Source organism: Melopsittacus undulatus, chromosome 12 (genome assembly GCF_012275295.1).
Source record: "Melopsittacus undulatus isolate bMelUnd1 chromosome 12, bMelUnd1.mat.Z, whole genome shotgun sequence".
NCBI classification, from domain to species: Eukaryota; Metazoa; Chordata; class Aves; order Psittaciformes; family Psittaculidae; genus Melopsittacus; species Melopsittacus undulatus.
In genome coordinates this window covers 19,959,349-19,983,970 of record NC_047538.1, presented here as the reverse complement: position 1 = coordinate 19,983,970, position 24,622 = coordinate 19,959,349, and the positions used below count along the sequence as shown (strand labels likewise).

The window sequence follows — 24,622 nt, the reverse complement described above, 5'->3', positions numbered from 1 at the left end:
CACTGAATTTCCCAATCTTTAATTAACCAGAACTGGTGATTCTGGCTGCCAGATCATTAAAGCCCACTTTCATTCCCACAGTGATTTAGGAACAGCAGATGAAGGTCTAAACAAGAACCCAACACCCCAGTAGCAGTGGCTGTGATCCATGTGCCACTACCGACATCACTGCGTTGACAAACAGAGGTTTTGCAGTCAACTTTACTTTAAAAAGCACATTTTAGTATAAATACTATATTTATTAAATATCTTTACAATTCATTTAAATGTATTTACAGAACTATTCCTGCATAAGTTATACCTCAGACATGAAATTCACATAATCGCTTCTTAGGTAAGCATAGATGATAGTCTCATTTTAACAACAACAAAAAAGCATCCTCATTAGATACAGACTCAGATTTGCTTCATTATTTCAGCTATCTTTGTGAGAAACTACTTCACACAGCCCCTTCCTACCCACACAACTGGGTTTTTCCACAGAGAAGGGATATCCATCACCAAGAGACTGAGATTCCACCACAAAATCCTCCACATCTTTGCCAGACCCTCACCTCTCCCTTCTCTTTGACTCACTGCAACTGCCTGGTCCCAAGAGCTGCTTTTGGGGTTTTTTTAGCCATTTAACCTTCCTCATAGACACCAAGAAAGTACTTTTTGAGGGAAGCTGGATGGCGCAGCTCTCCCAAAGATAGCTGTAAAAGGAGCAAGGAACCACAGTTATTCCAATTCACATCTCAGCCCTGGTTTGTCCAAACACCCAATAACGCTGTGGGAACCCCAGTTCCCACCAGCCCCGGGTGTTCCAAGTCACTGATGTAGAAAACTCTTCCTTCAGCTCATCTCTCCCGATCCACCAGCTCCTGACCACAACCAGAAACCCTCCGTGCAGCTGGGAGTCAGCCCGTGCTCCGCTCACACACCCTTCCATGGCATGAACACCCTTCTTGTACACTCCTCTCATGAGTAGCCACAATAAGCTAATTCCTAGGAAGTGTTACTGCTTCATGCATCGCTTACAAGGATTTTGATAGGATGGGCCCTGTCGTTTCCTTTTCCATGAAATTTGTTGTGCGCAGACAGCTTAAGTTCATAGGAAGAAATCAGGTTTGATATGTTTCGAGTGCACATCTTAAAGGAAAAAAACCAAACCCCAAAACAAGCATGTGATAAAAATATCAATTCTTTATAATACAGTATTGCTTTATAAACAGATGGAAAAGCTATAAGCTTTACTGGTCTTTGGTGTGTCCGGTGAGGGATAAGCTCATGATTTGTAAATCAAAACCCAATTTGTTCTTTAATACAAAAACTAGAATCACGGTGTGATATGAGGCAAACAGCTTTGTGGATACTGCTCAGCGGCCAACGGCTTCCCATCGGGAATCCCCGATCCCGGTGCCGCAGCAGCAGAGCACAGCACAGGGGACGAGAGCCTTCACCATCCGCATCCATCCGCTCCGCAAACGTCTCCCCGTGCCTACCTCTAGGAAGCGGAGAGGGGAAAAACTACCGAGGGCTGGGGATGAGCGTGCTGAGAGGTGCAGCAGTCCGGGTCTATGGGGGCATCGCTTGAAGGGAAGGTGAAGGGAAAAAAGAGTTGATCAAATCTGCTCTAATCAAGAAGCGCGACAGGAAATACTGGAGAGTAAATGTAAAAGACACCCAAGATTTGGGAGAGAAACGTCCCTCCCAAACGAGAAACAAAGCCCTGTGCTGCAGCATGGATACATTCCTTCCAGGAGACAGCCGGGAACAGCTTGTTCCGTTGTGGAAAACAACGAGGACTGGCAATTTGTGCAAAGTTCTCCACCACTCACTGCTCCAGGTAGCACAAAACTCAGGGATTCTTCTTCATTAACATCATCCTCCCCATACCCTCACCAAAATCAGATTTTGGTCAAGTTAGGGTGGTTAAGGCATTTTGACAAGTAATTACAAGGTGATGTAAAATCCATCGCTAACATGATGCCAATTTAGGAATAGCAGATAAATTACTGAAGAGCTTCCAAATTAATCACTTACTATAACTGAAATGCCTGTTACAAGCATGATGCATTGAAATATAGTAAAATGACATGTACATGGTACATGTTAAATGACCTTAAATAAAAGCTTGACATAGTTACGCAAATATACAGTACAAGTCCACAAAAATTCTTTTAAACGAGTTGAGGTAACCTCAAACTTAAACAGTTTTAATACAATAAACCAGGTAGTAAAAAATCTCCTCTGGAGAGCAGGTAAGATTACTTACTGACCGAGTTTAACTGCACTCACCTAAACAGCAACATTACCCGACTTTTTATATATAAAAACATGGCTTTAATTTATTTCTACAGACTTTTCTACCAGCAAAAAAAGTTAATGGAAAAAAAAAACCAAAAACAACCAAAAACCTGACCAAAAATATATATATCTTTACAGCTATCAGCTTGTTTTGTATGAACCTCGGGAAAGGAAAAGGAAAGCTTGCTGGAAGAGGGGGGGAACGAACGGGAGCTACGGTCATTCGAAGGGAAATGTCATATTGCAAAGTGGCTGTTAGAGAACTGTAAACATCATTAAGGTTCATTCCCCAAACCCTAAACTCGAGTTACTGAAATGTAAGTTTAGCTGATTATTCATTAATAGGTTCTGTGCTTCCTGCTGCTGCCACAGCAGAAGCAGAGAGAGGTGCTCGTCTGCGGGGCAAAGGATCAAGTGGACCTCAACGGGTGCAGCACGCTCTGTTCTACACCACGAGTGGCAATTCTGACCGCAAATTAAGCTTCCTCAACAACAGCATCAGCTGCCAGAAGTGAGGGCAGAGCTGAGGATGAGCTGTTCTCGGTGCCACATCACCCCACGCTGATGCGATGGGGCCGGATGCTGCAGGGGCCTCAGCTCTGCCCTGCTCAGTTTGCTGGCGCTGAGCTAAAATCTGTACTTAAAAAATGACCCAAAATTAAACTAAATTAAAACCCTCCACAGCCCAAACACCCGATACCAGGCCCGTCACGGACAGATGATCTGCAGAACTTCTTAAGATCACAGTTAAAGCACCTGAAATCACAAAACACATTTGCATCCATAGAACTTGAACTAAGTATGGATTGTTGTCTTGGAAATCCCGTACTAGAAAAGGCTCCTAAGGCTGACACCATGGATGGCAAGAGCAGAATGTTTACAGCAGGTAGAAATCTCCTGAAAACCGGAGCTTAGAAACACGAAACCTCAGCTATCACTGTAACAAGACTATGCTTATGAAACTGTGTTCTGTAACATACCCTCTAATGAATAGTGAACGTTTCTAGTAAGTAGAGTAATATGCCCTCCTGGAGAGGTTGTAGCTATTGAATCTAGTTTGAAAGAGGAGAAACCAATTCTACTCCTTTGAAAGGAAGTCACATTTCAAATGCAGTAACGACGTGGGATCGATCCTCCCCCTTTTTAAGCTCTGAGACACATGCTTTTCAAGCCTTGAGCTTCTTCATCTCTTGCTGGCGGACAAAGACCAGTGTACTATGAGTGGTTCTTCACAAGGGCTTCAGGCCACGAGCTCGAGAACCGGCTGCCGAGCTCGGCTGTGAAGGAAGGAAGGATCCTGCCAGCAGGAAACCAGGTGTGGGGCTGGAGCTGGGGGTGCAAACAGGGACTGCTGCTGCAGGCAGCTCAGTCTGTGTACTCAGCTACTATAGACAGAAGGACGGTGATGTCGTCTGGTTTTCCCCCTGTAATGGAAGAAAAGCAGAACTATTTCATCCAGCCACCTGAGAACCCGAGACATTCCCCCATGGAAAGCTCTTTCATTAAAGACAGCTTAAGCTCTGCTTCCTCCACCTCCTTTCTGAAACACAACAGAGGGTAGCAACAACACCTGACACAGCAAAAAGCGCTCTCCTTTTGAGCTGTGGTGAGGTCAGGCTATGAAAAGGAGCACAGAACCCTCCCAGTCACTGTCAGGCAGCAGAGCAGAAAGCCTGGTTTCTAGCAGGCTGTGAAATGAATGTACAAACCCCCAACATCACTTTGGTACAAGCAGCCTGCAATCAAGATCTGCTCAGGAATTCCTACTGTAAACCAAACGCCTCTTCTCCAGCACTGTATCACTGCCTATCTTCCTGAAAGCTACTTAATGCTTTTAGCAGTCACTTTTCAAGCCTCAACAGCTACAGGAATCCACTCAACTGAGAAACAGCTCAGAGAAGAGGTCCCATGTTAGGTAGGAACTCAGACCAGTCCTGTGGACTCGGGAGATCTGCAGGTTCATTACCAAGTGATTGAGCTTTGTAGCAATGTGGAGCCCAAGCTTTACAGCTATTGCCTCAACCCTTAGGAAAGACACTTAAGACTCCTTAGAATCACAGACAGGTTTGAGTTGGAAGGGACCTTTAGTTCTTCCAGTTCCAACCCCTGCCATGGGGATGAGGATGGGGATGCTGATGATACAGTACAAGGGTCAGAAACTTCAACCACAGAAATAATCAAACCCCAAAGAGTATGCAGAATCTTGGCTAAAAAGCATCAATAATAAAAAGCAGCCCCAAAACCCACCCCCGTAATCACATCCCAATCCAAGGAACAAGCAGTTTCCTCAAGAGCCTGGAGAGCTCCTCTCAGGCAGGAGGGTACACACTGGATTAAAATCAAATGAAGTAAGAATGAGCACTCTGTGTTCTCTGTGCTCCAGCTGCTTCCCACAGGAGCTCCCCATGACCCAGGCCAGGAGCCAGCATCCTCACCAAGCTCAGCATGCCAGTGCAGTGCTCTCCCACCAAGCACATGTTTCCAGCATCCCATTTTCCGATTGGATTTGTGGAACAACAGAACTTCACTTTGCTCAAGAGCTCTTAAAGATGGTGAGAGTGGGAGGAGGAGGGAAAGTATCACCTTACCTCTCACATTCAATCCATTGTCACATGCAAACTGTGCAAACGGTGACATGTAAGTGGGATCATAAGCCAGCTCGTGAGCTTGCTCAGCAATGCTTCTCGCAGTCTGCTGTATGCTCTCATAGTTGGAGTTCTAAATTAAGAAGGAAAAAGAGTTCATTCTTATAGGAATAAACTTTACAGTATTGGGAACTGTTCTGCAAATGCATGTCTGTTTTTAGGGATGCCTGATCCTTCTTTCTCACATTAGGGCACCTTTTCTTCTACATGGAACCTTCACCATCTTTTAGGCTTTCTAAATACGGGTTAGACCTGCCCATCCCCACAACTGGAGGCCAGAGCTCATGTTCCCTACCAGATAAAGACTTGGTTTTGGAGGATTTATAGAACTTGGAAACTCCCAAGACTAACACTCAAACAGCCTCACCTGAGGGCAAGGGACCATTTGACAGCTCTACTCACAGCTCACACTGGAAGAGCCATCCTTCCCTCACTAAGGAGGCTCTGTTGAGGGAATTATGTTTTCCCTTTAATGCAAGTCTTACTTCTCTGACCCTATCTCCCAAACCAACAAGAGCACGCTGCGGGGGAAAGGGAACTTTAGAAGTGAGGTAAGAAAATACATCCTGAGCACAGGACCTTCCACAGGCTGCATTTTAAATGTTAGGGGTTTTCCTGTTTCAGTACCTCTGCTGCTTTACTCCAAGGCTTTTCTTACTCAAGCCAACACAACAAAACAACCACTGCTCTTTTTGCTTGCAGCTATTTCAAAATGCCTTCTCACTCCAAGGCTCTTCCCTGCAGTTTGGGGAATTAACGGCATTTCCATGATTAACTTTTGGCTGAACCTCACGGGGAAGTTCAGTGCCTTTCCCAAACGGGCCAAAAGGTGGAGCTCAGCCTTCCTCCACAAGGGAATTCCACCTCCAGCCCAGGCCAACCTGGCCTCTGCCCATCTGAAGGTGGGAATACAGTGAACAAGAGCTAGGATCTGGCTATAGTGTAAGGAACAGCCCCGCAGGTCAGTGACAAGCCCACCAGGTCCTTCTAAACCATGGCAGCGCCCTGACACACCTTCAGTGCTGTCATGGCCTCCACTAACCAGATAAAGCCTCTGTCAGAGCTTGTGCTCACACGTTCCATTTCAGACCCGAACAGTGCACTGAGGAAAGGGACAATGATAGTGGGGATCATAGACAGGGGGAAACATGAGTCTGGCTGATGTGCAGAGGACTCTCAGCCACCGTGTCTGCCCGGACCCACTTTGTCTGACACCACCTACCACTTACATAGCCGCAGGACAGGAGCAGGCAGAACCTTTTCAAACCACACTGTAATTCTACACATTAACCTTCTCTGTGTTTCATGCAAAAGAGTTTCCTCAGGGAGCTTATACATATTGATATCTCCTACGTATACTTTCTGTAAGTAAACAGCCTTAAGCTACATATTCTCACTCAAATTAAAATATTTTAATGTATTTTTACTATTTAGAAAGACCATTTGTGGCCACTAACCTGGAAAAGTTGCCAGGAAATATTTTCTTATGGAACACTATCTTGGAGCACACGTAACTCACAATTCACACAGCCCCTGCTGCACAATTACTATTATGTTTGTAACCCTTAAGAAAAGCTTCACATTATCTGTAAGTATACAGCTCACCCCCTCAAACAAGCCACAAGAGATGCTGTATCTTCATGTACAAGTACAGGTAAAATACAAACGCCTGCTCCTGAGCATCTCCCTCCATCAGTCATCAGTGACATGGGCAGTTTATGCCCAAGCTGCTGCTTCTGGATCCAGCCTGGGTGCAGATGCAAGAGAGATCCCTCTCCCCTGCTCTCACATGGTATTAACTGAAAAGTCTCTTGGACAGCACTTTGTGATGGGTCTTTTACATAAAATACAGAAGTTACATGCATTAAAAAAATGTTTGTAACTATAAGGGATCCCAGTGCAAAAAGACAGGACAGATTCCTGATACACACATTTACCTTCAGCTTTTTCAACTCCTGCAGAATCATGTAGTCAGGCATGTTGTCAAACAGTCCATCTGTTGCAGTCAAAATGATGTCTCCAAGTTGGACGTCAAATGAAGTACTATCAGCAGCATCAGGGCTGTGAAGATGACAGGTATGTTAGAGGAAAGGGCCCCAGCTTTCACCACGACACCAAGTGATGCCAAACAAACCCATCAACAGCTTCTATAACACACCACTGTTACCTGTTTTTCTGCAAAAGAAAGAAATCACTAACTGTGGAGCTTTTGCGCTGGGATGGCTTGTCAAGAGAGCTACAACAGAGGAGCTGTGATTGCAAACAGGTAACGTTCCAGCTATCACACAAAGGATTTGCATTTAAAATTCCCAAATGAACAATCCCACAAACTAATCTGCTTCACAAGTGGATCTCCATGGAAACCATTAAGCAGAATGGCAGCTCAGGGCTTCCTCCCCACTCATCTGAAATATGTAAGAGGGCTGTACTCAAAAGGCCAATTCATAACAGGAATGGCCAAAACACTTAAGGACTCTGAATCACTTTATCACTTTCTAATGCAATGGAATATGAAACACGCCAGGAATGGCTACCAGGAGACCACAGCCAGTTGGTCTGCTCACACCCAGTACCTTACACAACACCAAGAGGGGAAAATTCCCAATTTCATCATGAATACTGCTGCCAAATCTGATTCTCAGAAGCAGGGCAGTGACAAATCCTTCATTCTTAAGCATTCTTCAAAGGTTTTTGAGAAGGGAGGAACTGCTGCATCCGATGCTATTTGGCTGTGCCAGAAAGCAGAAGAGCTGCTTTGCTTGGCTGATGCGTAGCTTCAGGAAGGCTGACAGAGTGAAGACTGTCTATTCCCATAGATAGCCAAATGTAACATTTAACTGGGACAACAGATGAAAAACAAGGTGCTGCAGAAGCATTTAAACAACATCCGTGAGCACTAATTACCATCAAGAACAGAGCAGAGATGAGCCAGAGCTATAATCACGACTCAGAACTGGAGTTCAGGAGCTCATTTATCTCGCCTTTCCATATTGTGTGATGACTCACACTGCTGACTCCAGCAGACATTATCAATTCTCTTTGTGCTTTTGGGTTCTGCCCTCCCAGGGAGGACACACAAACTCAGAAAAAGGTTTTTCTTTTACAGCTCTAGAATTACAACAATCATTTCATTTTAGCCTAACAAGTAGGTTCTATTAAAGGTTCTAATTTCAGAGTCCTGCCCCAGCTTCCCCTCTGCAGTCTTACAATGAAGTAATAAAGCCACACGCAAGAACGGTCAGGAGTTTCCACAACTTCACATCTGCCAAAAGATCATCATCACCTTGGCACTGAAGTCACAGCCCTCACTGCATCAGCACTGGAGTTTCACAGAATCATTTCAGTTGGAAAAGACCCTCAAGATCATAAAGTACAAACCTTGTACCAAAACCTTAAGATACCTGCTACATTCCCTGTATAGTGTGGTCACTCTCCTTTATCATGTCCCTGTATTCAGAAGGGGGATATCGTAGAGTCATAGAATATTTAGTGTGGGAAAGGACCTTAACATCATTTGCTTCCATCCCCCCTCCCATAGGCAGGGACACCTTGCACTAAACAAGAAAATACATCACATCAATGAGCACATAAGTATTATTTGAGAGCTGTATTTTAACACATATTTGAAAGCTGGGGTTTTAATTCTTACTTAATATTACTGGCAAGACTTCACTAAGTCAGAGGATGGATCAGCCTGACATTCTTCAGGGAAGACACAAGTCTGCCTCTGAAACAACTCATTTCTGCGAACAGACTGTCCTTTCCTAATATTCTCATTTCTCAGCTTGGTGTTCTGCCAAACAGGGGTTTTTTTGCTTGTTTTGGTCAAATACAATATGCTGCGGGAAACTCAGCTCTTTGGAAACACCAGTTACAGTCACATGTCCCTCTGCTCTATTCTTCAAGTACTTGCTACCTCAGTGCCAAGATATCTAAATTAGCCTACTCCAGACCAGCCTCAAGAGAGAACACACACGGACTGGGGATGAAAGCTCCAGGTCAGACAAGCCTCTCACGCAGGACAATGGGCTTTAGGGAGCAGCTTTATTGGGCAACATCTTCCCATGGACAAGAATGTGCCTAGTGTACACTACAGATTATGGGAATATGCCACCATCAGTCATCATCATTAACTCCACAAACTCAGACTGTGCAATGATGTATGGAGTTTGGAAAGCACAAGGTGAGAAATGTTCACAGTACCTAAAGACGGGCAGGTATAAAACCCTCACACCAGGCACATCCTGAAATCCCACGTGCAAAGAGCTTCACAGCGGCAGAACTGCAACCCTCTGGAGCTGATCACATACAGAGACTGAAGTTCCTTTCCCATCTTACCTGTCACTTAAGACAACACCTTCTGCTTCTGGTGGAGCTATGGACAGTTGGAACGGAGTGTTGAAGTAATGCTGCTGCTCATCGGATCGATGGACTACTTCCCCTCCTCTGACTACCAAAAATCCAGAGTCTCCCAAGTTGGCTGTATGTAAACGATGACTTGTCCTGTCCAGAACGACTATACAGGCGGTGCTGCTTCCTGCAAACAAGAACATGGTAACTGCAGTTGGCCTTACAGAAACTGTTTAGTCTTTCACTGATTTGATTCACAGTGCTATTATTCAAATGCTTCTCAGAGCTCATACTGAGGAATGGAAATAAAAATGCCAAAATTAATATCACTAAAGAGAGGAAAATGCTGGAAATCTTTACAACACAACCTATGATTTTTGCATGGAACTTACTTTTCCTGCTCTGATTTTGGTAAACACATTATGCTAACAAATACCTGTTTTGTTCCACTTTATTTACAGTTTTCCACCCCAACATACGTCAGCACATTCTGCTATAGGACTGGATTCACACAAGTCACATAAAATACTGAAATTCCAAAATCATTGAGATAATAGAATTCCAGCAGCATCCATACAATGCTGGGTGCTCTCCACACAGTTTCACTCATCAGCTGTAAATAAACCACACCGAGTAAAAAGCTGCTTGCAGTTAAGTATTAGGTGTTACTGCATTCCTTTTGGCAGAACATCAAAATGCTTTTCTTCGCAGCATGGCTCTGGAGAGCTAGCTGCATGTGCAAAAAATAACATGAATCCTCTCACATCTTCAGGATACCAACTTCACAGATTTAAAGGAAAAATGTTTCAGAGACAAACGCTATTCCAGGTTCAAGTAGGACAGAGCAGGAACATATCTACTTGTAAACCATGCTCAGAACTATTCCAGCCATGCTTGAGGGCACTGAGGAATTCTTGATTCATTCACTGAGCAGTAGCCACCAGCTGTGCTTGGTTGCAAGCCAGACACAACTGTATTGCAGAGAGATATCCATCCACACACACAAAGTCCTCTGTAGTAAACAGCAGTCACTTCATTTCAGTACAAAGAACAGCACATCCACCAGAAGAACATTCATTCCTGAAGAGGATGACATACAGCTAAAGCGTATCTTCTTGACTTCTACCTCTATGTCTCCATTCCACCATCTGCTGAACAGTCCTCATTTTCTATCCTAATGTCCTTCCCGCAGGAGTTTCCAAGCACAGCTACATGCTGGACAGACCACAAGTGTGCAATGAGCTAAGTTTATGATCAGGCTTGCAGAAGTCCAGCTGGCTCTAGGCATCACCTACTCCAGATGTTTCCCTTCCTAACACAGGGAGTTCCCTGCAATACACATGCCCTTAATTTGTTCTCTAGTGATGAATACAGAGCATTTTCTCCACTCTTATCGAGTGGCAAATCAAAGCAGTATCTTGAGAAAAACTCAGATTTGATATGTGCCAGCATACAAGATTGTTCTGCAGTACAAAACCAGCATTTAATTAAACACCAGAGTTCCCTCCCATTTCAGTTTTATCTTCAAATCTTTGCTAGATCCAATTCTGATGAACTACATGTCAAGACTTAAAGCACAACAGCAAGGAAAAGTTAATTGCCTGATGAATCCTCCTTAAGTCCTCTCCCTTCTCTTCATTTTAAACAAACTAAATGTTCATTGCCGTGGTAGTTCCAGGGGTTTGTTTCTACTTCCAAAAATACTGTTCTCAGATAAAGGAGAAACACCAAGGATCATTAGTTCCAAATTCTAACTCTACTAGCAGTGTGTAACCAGGAGGCCATGTGTGGAATGCAGATCTTGTGACTCAGCATATGCTGCTTTTCAGCACTCGAAAGGTCAAGCCAAGCAGCACTGCCTCCATCTACAAAGCCACTGTGAGAGCTCTCACCGGTGGCCCACTTTGTGGATCACTTACAGCTACATCTGCTTTGCACAAATAAGCACTACTAAACACACAAAATCCTAAGGTAATTACCGACCACTGCTATTTTAGTGATACTTAAGGTCACTTCTGAGGTTCCAACCTATTCTTTACGCATATAATGCCAGAACATCTGTTCCAAAGCTCAGCATACAAGTTAAATATAGCTTACACAGCACTCCTCTGGCATAGAACTTTAAGGTCAGGTGAGAAGCATGTTTATCTTGCAGGGTGACACTTTCTTAATGCAGAAGAGGTCACATGCCCTTTAGAAAAGTATCCTGTTCTCCAGGCTGTCAGCAAAGCCCAAATGTTACCTCTCTATCTGCTCACCATTCCCAAGGCAGTGGGATGCCCTGTCTAAAATCAAGTTTGACACAGAATATGCCAAGCATCTACTCGAGTTTGCTTTCCAAAAGGCCTGTAATGAATCCCCCACAAGGAATTGTAAAAATAATATACAGTGCCAGTGACTGTATGTTCTAAATGACTTAAGCCAACTGATTAGGTTTAAAGATCATTGGACATAAAAGGCAACAGGAGCAGTAAGGCAAGGAATGAGCAGAACCATGTCTGATTATCATCAGAAAATATTTCTGCTTGCATAGCTTGAGCAAAAAGCCACAATGAACCATGAGCAGTCTTCAGCAGAAAACAGTTACTTACACACATCTAACAGAGAGCACTAGTACACACACTGCACTTGCATGAGTGCATGCTACTACAAACTCTCTGCAAGCACTCCTGAATAATCACCAATCACACAGGTTTTGATACATATACACACATTCCCTGTATCACTGAATGAATCAAGACAGTTTTTAAGCATACAAGGGTGCTACCAACACAACTTCATTGCTATGTTCTTTGGGTAATTAAGAGAAATATCTGCAAAACTGTTGTAGACGCTGGTAACATTAAAGCAATCTTGAGTAAGTACATCTAAGTAACATACAATTACGATACAGTTTATGTATTTATGTTCTCTTACCAAGCAAAGGTACTTTGTTCTGCAGCAGCTCACAGTAACCTGCGGTGAGAATCCCAACAGGGTTACTTGGTACAAACCGTCCTTCTTTTACTAAACGTTCACACGTTCGCATTAGAGTCCCTGAGAACTGAGAAGGGTCGACCCCATAGTCTCTCCAGCCACCTACACCATCTGCTACGCCTAGAAGAAAACACAAAACCAGAGTTATATGAACAGAAATGGTTTCCAAAACAAGGTTTTTATTTCTTTACATCACTTAATGATATTCAGTAACTAAAAAGTACAACATGGCACCTGCTTCAAAAACATTTTTATTAAGAAAAGGAAATTCTAAGCATTTGTAAGAACTTCTGACATCAGGTCCTAGGCAAAAATCTAAATATAACCTGATTTGCTGGAGAGAAGGTAAAAGTCTAATGATGAGGACTGTGGGGAGGCTGACTTCACCAGAGACCAAGCAGTGGGGAATGTAGGGGGAAGAGGAGGCTTTGATGCCATTAACCTTTGACCAGCCCATTGAAAAGAAATGGTTTTATTCATTTCAAATGTGAAGGCTGTTAAGATTTTAACTAGTACAGAAATGATACAGAAACTCTTCCCCATTATTCAGTGTCCCAAAGTTCCTTCTCAAGCTATGTGCTCATGAGGGAAACCACTTTCTATTTGTTAGTATCAATTTCTGTAGAAATTAAACTTCCATTTGTGACATGTATTCAAAACCCACACATAACCAACACAGTGCTGGGACCTACACCTTCCAAGGAGAGTCTGCTGCCTACAGCTTCAGCCAAGCAAGAGTATGAAAACTATGATCCAGTCCTTCTTTATTCAGTTATTGAAAACTACCTAGATATCAGAAAATTAGTTTTGCCCAAGCTTGGGAAGCTGCTGAGCAACTGCAGAGGCAAACAGTGAAGATGCACAAAGGAAAAGGGGGTGGTCAGAGGGAGATAAGCAGCAGGTATGACATTCTCGTGGCTGTTTGGATGAAGTATCTTGAAGTTCCTCATCTGGCCTTCATGATACAAGTAAAATACTGCCTGAAGGCATTATTTATGAGATAAAAATACCTCTACTTGGAAATGTTTCCAAGAGTCTTTTTGATCCTCAGCATTTAAGGGACCGATCATTTCAAGTGCAAGTTTCCGTAACATAATAAAGCTAAAATAACATGTTCCTGATGAGAGCACGAAGAAGCAATCTCAGAGCTCAAACTGTGCTAAAGAACAAACGTCCTCAGAAAAAGAACACCACTATTAGCAAAGGCACGAAAATCTGCCTGAGAGGGTGAAACTGAGTTTGCCTCCTCTACAAATGCCCTTCACATCAGACACCATCTGAAACTGAGACGGAAGCTTTAGAGCTGCCCTTGGCACGATAATCTGACAAGAGGTTATGGCCAGATTCTGAACAGCCTATCAACATTAATCAGATTTCTCCCAAAAATAGTGCACAACCTTTTAGACACCTGCTTTGGCTGTTTGTGTTCTTAGAAGAATGCTGCGGGAATGCAGGTCCTGTATTCACCTCTCAGACCCCAGGAAAAAGCTAATGTAAAAGCAACTCTGGCATTCTCAGAAACACCTTTTCTGGTGTCTTCAAGAAGAAAATAATCCTCTGTACAGGTCCCACAACTGCAGCTTAATACTGGATTAACCCATTGCTTTCTACTGCCACACAGACAAGTCTAGAGTAAGAGATCATTAACAGAAAGTTCTAGATCTACAACTTCAAATAGAAACTAAGCTTCAATTTGGATGATGATGCTTGCTTTACATGAAGGTTTTTCATGTTCGACACTAAGTTTTTCCCTTCAAGGTGAACACAATCCAGATGTAGTCTTGCCAGCTGAACACAGCATTGCTTCACTGGCAGCAGGGTTACTGCAATGAGAAGATGATGTTTGACAAGAACTGCCCAAAGCTTTTGGCTCCCCAGGTGGTTACAAAACAAGCTCACCAGAAGTTATGGAGTTCCCTCAAGCAATCAGTAAACCATGTGCACATAGTCTTCTTGGGAAATACTTTAACAGCAACACCAGAGCACTGGTATAGAGTACAAGAAAGCTGTCTTCACAAGCACCTGGTAAGCTTGATTACCAAAACCTCTTCCATTTTTTTCAAGCAAAGATAAGAGTATGCCCCCTGCTTTTCTTTGCTCCCTTCTTAAACCAGGCAAGAAATCTGAATCCGCAATCACAGCAGCACACTTCACACTATCTTGAGCCATGAAACAGTTTTGTCTGTCTGCCTTCCTGTCTGCTTTTTGCAAGGTATAAACAGCTTTATGTAATTCTGCTACAGCCTTCTACAATAATTACCCTCTAGATGGTCCACAAGTGGGTCCTTGACTTAACTTTGTACCACACTTAAGAGAACAGATTGTCTGGTTAAGAAGCAGCAAAACAGATGTGAATTCCTTCTCCATCCTGGCACAGAAGCAAACAAGACCACTACATCAGGAGCAGGCCCTGGAGTTGCTTCCACTGTAACATTTCCACTGCACGCCATCAGGTCACTAACTCACAAACCATCACTGGCACCTACTTCTTGTCCTTGCCCAAAAATGGACAATGTGGGGTTTTGCAAAAGTTTGGGGTTGGTTATGTTCCCTCTCTTTTCCTTTTAAACTTCTCCTACAGATGACAGGTCAGTTCATCTAATTTAAGCTAAATGACCTTGTTGGCTCCCAAAGCATGGTTCACAAGCACTGCCAGAGCAGTCAAATGCTTCCTCCTGCTCCGGCACAGAGCCAGGAGTTACTGCTGCCACCCAGACCCACAGCAGCACATGGGCAGAGCACATGCAAGCAGCCCTGCATCACACAATGCCACCTGGAAAACACTCATCTTTACTGGCTTCGCCTTAAAATAAGATTTTTACATACCCAAGGTCTTGAGCCATTTTGTCCTACCTTCAGTGTAGTTTTAGTATAAAAGCAGTATCTTTACATTCTACATTCTCAACATAAAGTAATGGGGTTTATGGGAAGTGAGTGATTTTAAAACAGACTGAACAAACTGCTACTGACATAGATGAAATAGAAATGAGAAAGCTTAAGAAAACTTTGTGATAGCTGATACACAGCAAACAAGGAGCAAAACTGTCCATGAGGTATTTCAAACGCCAGGAGCAGCAAGAACTGAAAAATGGACTAGTTTCTAATGTAATACCACGTTTTCCCTCTGTCAAGACCTACTGCCATTGGCAGTATCACTGCCACAGAACAATGCCAAGCTCTATTTCTATTACCTTTGTTTTCATCTGAGACAAACTTCACTGTAAATATTCACAATTAACTACAGTTCTAACAAGTGAAAAAGATTATTCGGGTTCTCATTTTCTTAGATTTCACTATAAAACATCAAATATTGTCTTCCAGTACCCATCATTTAACTTAAAAGAACCTTATTACAGGCTAGGAAACACAGGACACTGCTGTAATTGGACTGTACAACCCTGGCTTTTTTTCTAAGCTATTTAGTACATCAGAAAGTTTTATAGAAAGACCATTTCTTTGGATATTCCCTGTTCAAGCCCATGCAGGAATTACACACGTGTCCATGTGACACAGCGAAATGCCTGCAGCAAGATGAACCACTGCTGTAAATAAAGCAATTGGAAATTTCACAATAAATCACTTCAAAAGCAGTAACCTTCTCAAGTATTTAACTGTATCATGGAGACCTTTCAGAACCCTTTGAGAGTTAACACTCCACTGCTGGAAAACACACAGATGCTACTGCCAGATTAAATATTTGCTGCATGTGTCAGTCCAAAAACTGGCTCCTTCTGCTTTCTTGAAGATGTGGTGTATCGAGATGTCTCAGCAAGACAAAGTTGCAAGGAAGTTTCAAAGACAAAGCACAAGTCACTGGTGCTGCAGCACCAAAATCCTGTAAATGAAGACAGGAGCACTGAAACTTAAAAGTGCTAAAAGCATCTGGGATAAAATACCAGTTGAAATGCAAATATGAAGGTGTTTTGACTACCACCACAGGAGGTTAACTGCCCAGGGAGCAGCCAGCTATGCCAACACTAGTAACATGTGCCTTTCACCACACACTTCTGTAAGTCAGATTCAGAGGGTGTATCTAGTTCAGAGCAAATACAGACTAAGCAGGCTTAAAGTTCAGAACAAACCCTGTTTAATATAACTAGCGTTATGTGTGTAAGTTCTGGCTAGTGAGCAAACTAAGCTGCCCATGGCCAGAGCCCAAAAGCATCACCCTGTCCTAAAATGAAAGATGAATACTTTCAAACATTGCATCAGCTATGGATAATCTTCACACACAGAAGCACCTGGTAGGCACAGGGATGCCAGCAGGAATTGCCCCTGCATGCCCCACAAATAACTTTGTGAGACACTCCATATATCCCACTGAACTTTCCGTGTCTTGAGATCTTTATCTGAGTTAGCAACGAATCACTGATAAAAAACATCAAAAGGATGTATCTGTGACTGAATTTATTCCACATCACATACAGAAAGGCTAAAATGGTAATAAAATACAACCTATTTCACTACGCAAGTTGTAAATTACAGCACCTAATATTTGTCAACATACAGAACTGAGATAAACCGATTAAGATTTCTTGTTTTATCAGCAATGAGGTAAATCACACACCTAAGATAGGTTCTCCACCCCATGAAGTCACACGCCCAGAGCCAGCACCAACTCTCCTACCAGCTCCACCAGCATGGGATCCCAATTAGAGCCAAATGATGTCTACTCTCCACCCTCAAGGTTTTGACTAAGAAATAACCCAGTTAAATACAAATCCCTGAAGGCAGATTGTGTGTGACTGATAACTAGTTACAAAGGGAAAGGTTACTTATTCACACTGAGCATTTTAAAAGTTACAGTAGACCTTAAACTACCCTTGCATGAAATACAAAGGTTCCGGAAGAACAACTGGCTAAGGCACAACAAGTGAGAGAGAATGTTGAAGAACAAACTGAAGGAGAAACAATGAACTGAAAAGATTAAAGTATCCATGTACTCTGAGGAAAAAGCAGTAGTTCCTTACATTTTTTCCCCCTGCTACAATAACTCTGTTGCTGAAATGGGTCTTTACCAGGTAGACCTCTTACCTATTTTATTTAAGCCTGAGAAGTCGCTCAGTGGATTTTGGGAGCTACAGAAGAACACTGGATTATTATTTATTTCTAGATGGTTTATGAGAACTTCCTTACACAGTTGTAACTATTTAACCTCTCAAGGTGTTGAGCAATTGTGGGCCTTATTTTCACAGCTGAACTGCTACTGGCAGTTGGCACTTAAATGACAAAGGGGATAAGTACTGCAGACAGACAGACAGACATCAGTCAACCTGTACTGAAATTACCCACAGCACAAACAATCTCAGGCTCACCGTATTAAGTGTGGATGAAGCAAAGTAAACAGCAAGAGATTTCTGCAACATTTCCTACTACGTAGGTATGATTAACACCTCACCTACTGCACTGTGCTCAGCTTTGCTTAGTTTTATTTCCTTCTGTGATTCCCGACAGAATCTGATCTGCCCATGAATGGAAAATTGTCTCCTACAACTAGTACCAACAGCACTTACAATTAAAATGTGTTCAACTGCAAATGCTGATCAGAACATGTTGTGTGCAATGCCCTTGCAGACACTGTGGTAAAGAATAACCAGATTGAAGCTTCGATCTTGAGAAGAGCTGCCACATTTCTAAGAGGTTACATAGTCAGTGCTCCTGAAGAAGAGCACTGCTGACATTTGGATCAGCTGACTGATAGTGGATATCATTGTTAAGGGAGATCTTTCTCTACAAATGACAGTACTTATGCCCCCATGTTCGAAAGAAAACTTCATCTGATCTATTACAAGCTAAGACACATATACAAGCTTTGTCCCATCACTGGTCATCCTGAGCTCTCCTGACAGAGTAGGTGAAAGGCTACTTACTCCAAAGCAAGCAGACAACTCACCTCCTTCAGTGTGGTAAGTTGTGATACAGCAACAATCTCTTTAACAGGTACGATAACAAATAAAACCACTTAACAGCCTTACATGACCTTCAGGCATCAGAGTCCCTTCCTCCCCTATAGTTGCCAGAACAACCTTGACATTTCACCTACAAATCCTTTTACATCTTCTAATTCACTTGATGACAATGAGACCAATATTCCAGGGGCTTTGGCACTCAAGTTCTACATCTCTCTTACGCAGGCTGCTGACAAACCTGACTTTCAAATCAAGTGCAATTCCTTTCAGTTCAGAGCAGCTGCCCTGAACACCCTTCCCAAAAATCCTTGAAAAATTCAGATTTGTAGCAGATAACAATTGTCAAATTTTAGCTTTGCAGTGGACAAACACTATGCTGCTGCCAGAGGGGGGTTTCCTACTACTGCTAGGGGGCAGTTATAGTTTGGAGGACTCATCAAGTCCCCGTGGCTTCACCCAAACTTCTGCCCAGCACAGACATTGTATAAGTGATGCTGTCACGGGATGCACAGTGGTTGCTCTAGTGTTTCAATAATGAGTCACACAACAGCTTGGAAAATCCATAAAAACGAGCAAAGGCATCAGGAGCCTGATAAGGCAGAAACAAGCAAGAAAAGGCAGATCCCAACGACAGAAAAAAACAGCCACCAGCATTAGAGGGCTCAGAACTTGCAAACAAGTTTCATGTTTAGTTTCATTAAATAAGTGAAATGTTTATATAAAGTGTTTAAGTTCATTTGTTTAAATGTGTGGTTTGCTCCCTATGCTCTGAAAATTGCACTTGCACACGGATTAGGAAAAAACAAAGGTGCCAGTTTCTGAAGAGTTTTGGTTTTCAGCTCTGAAACATGTTTCTGCCCTCAGAAGTCAAGGGCATGCCTTTAGACCTGAAGTAGCACATGACATCTATCACATCTCAAGAAGGTATTTGAATATCCTGAGGATCTGGACAACCAAGACCCTGACAGTGAACACACAGAAAGACACAATATGGTATGAGCAGCAGGAAACATGGGCCTGAATCATAAAGCTCTAGAGATTAATGTTGGTAGTAAAGCCACTTCCTTTTTTCAGAGTGATCCCAAAGGAAACACCCTGGTTTTGAGTTTCTTGTCTCTCGCTGTGCCCAAAATGGGAAGAAAACATCCAAATTTAACAGGTACACCCTCAACCAAAGTAAAAATAAAAGTCAAACCCCTCGAGGCTTCAAGTACACCAGCAGCAGGCCTCATCAAGCCCTTAACTACTATGGGAGGAGTGGAAACAACATGAATCTTCATAAGCTTTCTGTTGATCTTACTGTGAAAGTATGAAGCACAGACTGGAAGGCACTGTTAAGTTTTCAGCCTTTAGACTACACAGTATACATACAACAAAAGAAGTGTTTAGCATATTTGCATCTGCTATAAACACTTTTGTTTGACCTAAGAAAATGAATCCCCAAGCACTCATGCCAAATGGCTGGGAGTAGCTCTTTCACTGTTACACCACACCCATCTCCATCCCACACAGGCATGCTTCCCATATATTGGTTCTGAAAAAGCCTGGCACAGAAGAACGTTAAGTTCATTGTCTGGCATGGCTTTGTCACTGATGACTACCAGGGCTGGATAACTCCAAGTGATACACTTGGACATTTACTGTTCTCTACAAGCATTCTCTAGGGTTTGCTCCAGCTGAAGCCACGTGAGCCTCTTCATTAAAATGAAGCTTGAAAAGCAACAGCTCAGCTCGGGCTGCTCTGCTGAGGTGCACAGTTGGGCAGGTATTGAGTTAGGAGGCAATTTATGAGGCTCTTTAAAAAACAGTCGTTAAGGAACCTCACATTTGTGATGAGAGTAGCAAGAATTAAAGGCAGGAACACTGGTGCTGAAACTTTGCAGCTGTGTAGACCTGGTTGAGAAAAGGAGAGCAAAGAGATGATAGTGGCAGCAGAAACAAAGAGTAAACTATGTCTGTAAAATTAAGGACTCCAGATGAACAAAAAGTATCAAGTTGGATTGCATCAAACCCCATCCTGAGCGTTACTGTCTGCAGAATGTACAGTGATCTTGGGGGTTTGGAAGGTATATTTAGAAAATCCATAAAGAACTAAGATGAAAACAGTTTTACAGGGGAAAACCCAACCCAACAGCTTTTCTATGTAAATTATTTTCTCCTTGGTGCTAAAGACAAACTGGTCTGAAGCCTTCTTTGCCGTTTGATCCTAAAGTGGAGCTACAGTTCTGTTTGTTTTCAAGTCACCATGAAAATTACTGCAAAGCCCAACTTAGAAACACAATTCTCTGTTGATTCCTGCAGGAAGACAAGCCAAGCTGTAGGTCCACATATGGCAATTACCAAATATGGCCAAAACCCCCTAAACATCATCAGATGGGTGCAACTCTACTTGCTTCCCCATGCAAAGAGTCCACCTATAAGTAAAGGAGCTCCTGCATATCTCTCATGGGCAAATCCTGATTGCTGTTATTTATCAGTGCTGGCCTAGCGTGAACTTTAAAGGCAGGCAGTCTCAGTCACATGCTAAAGTAAAGTTGTCCAACAGCTAATCTGAACGGCAAAAAGTTTCTCTGGAACAAGCGCAGCAGAAAAGATGCTGAGTGTCTCACATGCATTGACCTGTTTTCCACATCTTCAAAGCTGTAGCATCACCCTTAGAGCAGCAGCTCACTGGAGAATAAGCAGGATTACTGCTAACTAGCACCCAGTTACAGCTTCCAGAAGAAACGTCTTAGCATGAAACAGTAACCAAACTCTGGGTGACAACACTGCTTTGTGAAGAGTTCCCAACACATCACAAGACACTGCAGTGTAATCCCACCAAGTTTACATTAAAAAGGGGGGGAGGGAACTTTTTAATGTCAAAGTTCTGATGAAAATTTACTTCTATCAAAACTAACTTCTGCAAAGTACCAGTTAGCCCAAATCAACCTTGACTACACAGGAGAAAGGTCAAGCACTGTCAGAAGAACGCTGTTCACAAACCAAAGATTCCACTTGTTATCTCTAATTATTCACTACTCCTAAAATTTGAACCCTTCAGATTCATTTCACATGTGAATCCAAACCAGAGACTGCAACCAAGATAGAGCAAACACTGAAACTGAAGTTTGACATTTGAAGCCAGTCTCAATGTCACTTTGCCTTTCACTTGACAAGGACACAGCACACGCTAAATATCAGGAAGTGTCCGTTTCAATGATCTTTCCTTGGTAAACGCAATGCACACACAAATGCCTTGGTTAAGGTTTAAAGGCACATGAAAAGTGAACAATTATATGCCGTTTCTCCAGCTTTTGGAAGCACCAGGCCTTGCAGGCACCTACAGGTGAGGTGCCAAGGCTGGGCCTGGGCACCCAGCACCCCGTCCCAATGGGTGTGCTGAGGGACGTGGGTGTTGTGCTGCGACAAAGAGCACAAAAGCTTTCTTCTAAAGCTAATAAAAGAGAACTCGCTTTGACATTTACAGGCGGAACCGCTTCCTTTGTCTGCAGCCGAAGGCTGAGCCGCTTTGCCATGTGCGGCTCACACAGGAGGCCGGGACACCGTCACCAACGCCCCCCCAAGACCCCGAGCAGGGCTCGCCAGCACTCACCCAGCACATCAGCCGACCGGTGCCGGGCCACGAAGCAGGCGTCGTCTCCGTAGCACATGCCCTTCTTGAGGATGCCCTTGCGGAAATCTTTGCCAAAGCCACAGCTGGCTGTCACCAAGCTGTAGTCACGAGAGTCCGTCTGCGAGAGGCCGCCCAGGACTGCCCGGGCCACCAGCCTGCCATAGGAGAGCACCGAGAACATGGCGTGGGGCGCCCAGCAGCCGAGAGCCAGGAACGCAGGGAGCCACCGGCGCAGCCGCCGCCTGCCCTGCGAGCGCCCGCCGCAGGGAGCCAGCCTTCCCCTGCTCGCCGGCCGGCTCGGCTAGCCTCGCCTCAGCCCGGCCCCTCGCCCTCCCCCCGCCACGGGCCGCCTCACCCCTCCGGGCCGGCTCCCGCCCTCACGCCGGCCCCTCACGGCCGGGCTCGCCGGTAGCGGCCCCCGCCTTCCGCACACAATCCCCCCCCCGAAGGGGGGCTCTCCCTCCTCCCCGACCGGCCGGCACTGCCCCGCGGAGGCCTCCGTGCGCCCTCCCGCCGCGCCGTGAGGCGGCCCGGTCAGAGCCAGCCGTGCCCGCTGCGCCGCCCGCCGCCCGCAGCCGCCATCTTGGCCGCGCGTGCTCAGGCCCCGCCGCTCGGCGGACCGGGCTAGACGGCGAGGTCAGCCCCGCCCCTCCCCAACGCGCTTGCGCCACACCCGACGTCCTCTCCCATTGGCTGGGGGCCGCGTCTCATTTGCATGTTGCGGGACAATAACACCGCGCAGCTCCCGGCAGCCCTAGCGCCATCGCGGTCTTTGCCCCTTACCGGTAGCCGGGTCCACATTGCGCACCGAGACAGGGCCCAGGGTCCAGGGTCCCGGTTCGCTTCCCGGCTCTCTGTGGCTTTACCCGAAGCCGTTCCGATTACGATATGGTAATTGGAATACAGCGGGGTGAATGGGGCTGCACCTAACCCAGATACCAGCCCTCCATGCCTAGCCCAGCCTGCGTATCTGGCATGGTCCGAGTAACTTGAAGGGCCTCAGTGGCTGCTTGTACTTTCTGGCTGTTGAGGCAGGGGATGTGAGTCACACAGCACAGAAATCTAAAGGAGAAGTCCTGTTCCTCCCGTGGGTGCAGTGAGGGATAGCACCAGCTCACTGGGGTGCGTGATGTTTGTGTGGCTTCCGTGGAAATCCATGAAACTGGAGAATGGTTTGGGGCAGGGATATGAAATGGCAAACAAAACCCTCAGCAGAAGGCCATAGCACGCAGTCATCAACGCAAAACCCACGAACATCACGGTAATTGAAGGTGAGCATGATCCAAAGGCAACAACACAACTTTCCAGTGTCCCCCTGTGCAACTTCAAAGACACTAACAACTTCAAGGCATCACAGCTTTATACACCCACTTGCACTCAAAAAGAAACCCAATTCCTTGTCTTCTGCAGCTTCTTTTGCTGCTTGTGAACAAGGAAAGGGCTTGTCCCTTCGGAAGTCCCCAGCAGGTCACTGCACAACACATGCAAATTCACTTAATGTTTCCTGAGGAGGCTGCTGCTGCATTCCATAACTCCAGATATGTAAATATAACACAATAGGCATGAATAAAGCAGAGGCAGGTGTGAAACCTGAACCTCAGTCTGGCTTCAGTGAAAGGAAGAGCAGCGACACAGACCCAGCCCAGCACCGTCATTATAACAGCACTAAGAGACAGGAGGCGTTTCACTTGCTGTATATCTTGACAAAGACAATATTCCCTTTAAACCACAAAACGTTTAAGCAATGCATGAAGATTTTCCACCTAAAGCTGAAGTAGTATCCAAACTTATTACCAAATTAATTCATGTGGAGAAGGAGTGTGCAGTGAAGACAAAGAGCAGCCCAGGCCTTGGTGAGTTGGGAACCCACTGTCCAGGCAAATTTGCCAGCACACTGGAGATAAGGGTGTGCTGCTGCCAAGGCCCATCAGGGTGTGTGAGATGACAAACAGCACTGGCAAGGTGGTTCTCCTCCACCATAAGCATTGCTGCCTCACCACTCCTGTATCACTAGCAGGAAGTAGAAGCTCATATTGTCAAGAGTTTCCTCCACAGAGTCATTCTTTCCTTCCCCTTGCTCTCATTCTTCCATCTTCTTGTCCAGTTCCCTTCTAGGATAAGTCCAGCCTGACCTCACCCCCATTGTCATTAACAGCTTGTGCAGTGCTGGGGCAGCTCTGGTTAAGCAAAGGGTGATGTGACCTGCAGTGGCTGGGTGCACACTGCCATCCAGCTCTGGGAATACACTCTGTTGAGCCATGGAGCCGCTTTGGTTTGAGAGGGCTCAACCCCTGGGGTGTTACCTTTGAGAGGCATGACGACCTGGTTCAGGAACAGCGTGACGCCACCCCCCTTGGGCCGCTGGTCCAAATGCTCACAGACACCAGTGTGGTGGACGGCAAATGGTGTTTATTGAGAGAGAACATGGCGTTATATAGCCTAGGTTTACAATGTCATTTCCGTCTGCTTGCATCATAAAACTGGTATAATCACCTAAACACTACTGGCTACCTGGAGAGGGGTCTTATCTTTCCATACAGCACGGTATCTTCCGGCTGCCAGCCCCTATCTGCCTACATTTCCCCCCTCCCTATGCTTAATTAAATTGGCTAAAATGTAACAATCTTAAAGTATATATATCGTAAAAATATACTAAATGCATTCTACTCATATTCTCTGCTCTACAACAGACTTAGGATATGTATCAGAAGCTTGGATAGAAAACATAAGGCACACTAAGCAAGAGGTAACAGGAGGATAACTGGGAATAACGGGGTATAACTGGGGATAAGTAAAGGAGATTTTGAACAAGAACATTCTTAAAGCAGTTGTTGGCT

General features: G+C 44.5%; 1 protein-coding gene across 1 annotated transcript; it reads right to left on the bottom strand.

The window, feature by feature from the left end:
• Positions 1-1,165: 1,165 nt before the first annotated feature.
• Positions 1,166-22,102, bottom strand: PPTC7 (protein phosphatase targeting COQ7). The gene is made up of 6 exons (XM_005145154.3): positions 21,765-22,102; positions 12,201-12,380; positions 9,273-9,471; positions 6,872-6,995; positions 4,878-5,007; positions 1,166-3,713 (listed from the first exon to the last, which is right to left on the bottom strand). The coding sequence occupies exons 1-6, from the start codon at positions 21,964-21,966 to the stop codon at positions 3,655-3,657; spliced, it is 894 nt and encodes a 297-aa protein (XP_005145211.1). The 5' UTR covers positions 21,967-22,102; the 3' UTR covers positions 1,166-3,654.
• Between the last annotated feature and the right edge of the window lie 2,520 nt (positions 22,103-24,622).

Excerpts from the sequence above, each read along its gene's own strand:
- PPTC7 (XM_005145154.3), bottom strand. The coding sequence starts at position 21,966 with ATGTTCTCGGTGCTCTCCTATGGCAGGCTGGTGGCCCGGGCAGTCCTG. Across the intron at positions 9,472-12,200 it reads GAACAAAGTACCTTTGCTTG|GAAGCAGCACCGCCTGTATA; the intron begins GTAAGAGAACAT and ends TCTTGTTTGCAG. Across the intron at positions 5,008-6,871 it reads AGGAGTTGAAAAAGCTGAAG|AACTCCAACTATGAGAGCAT; the intron begins GTAAATGTGTGT and ends TTCTTAATTTAG.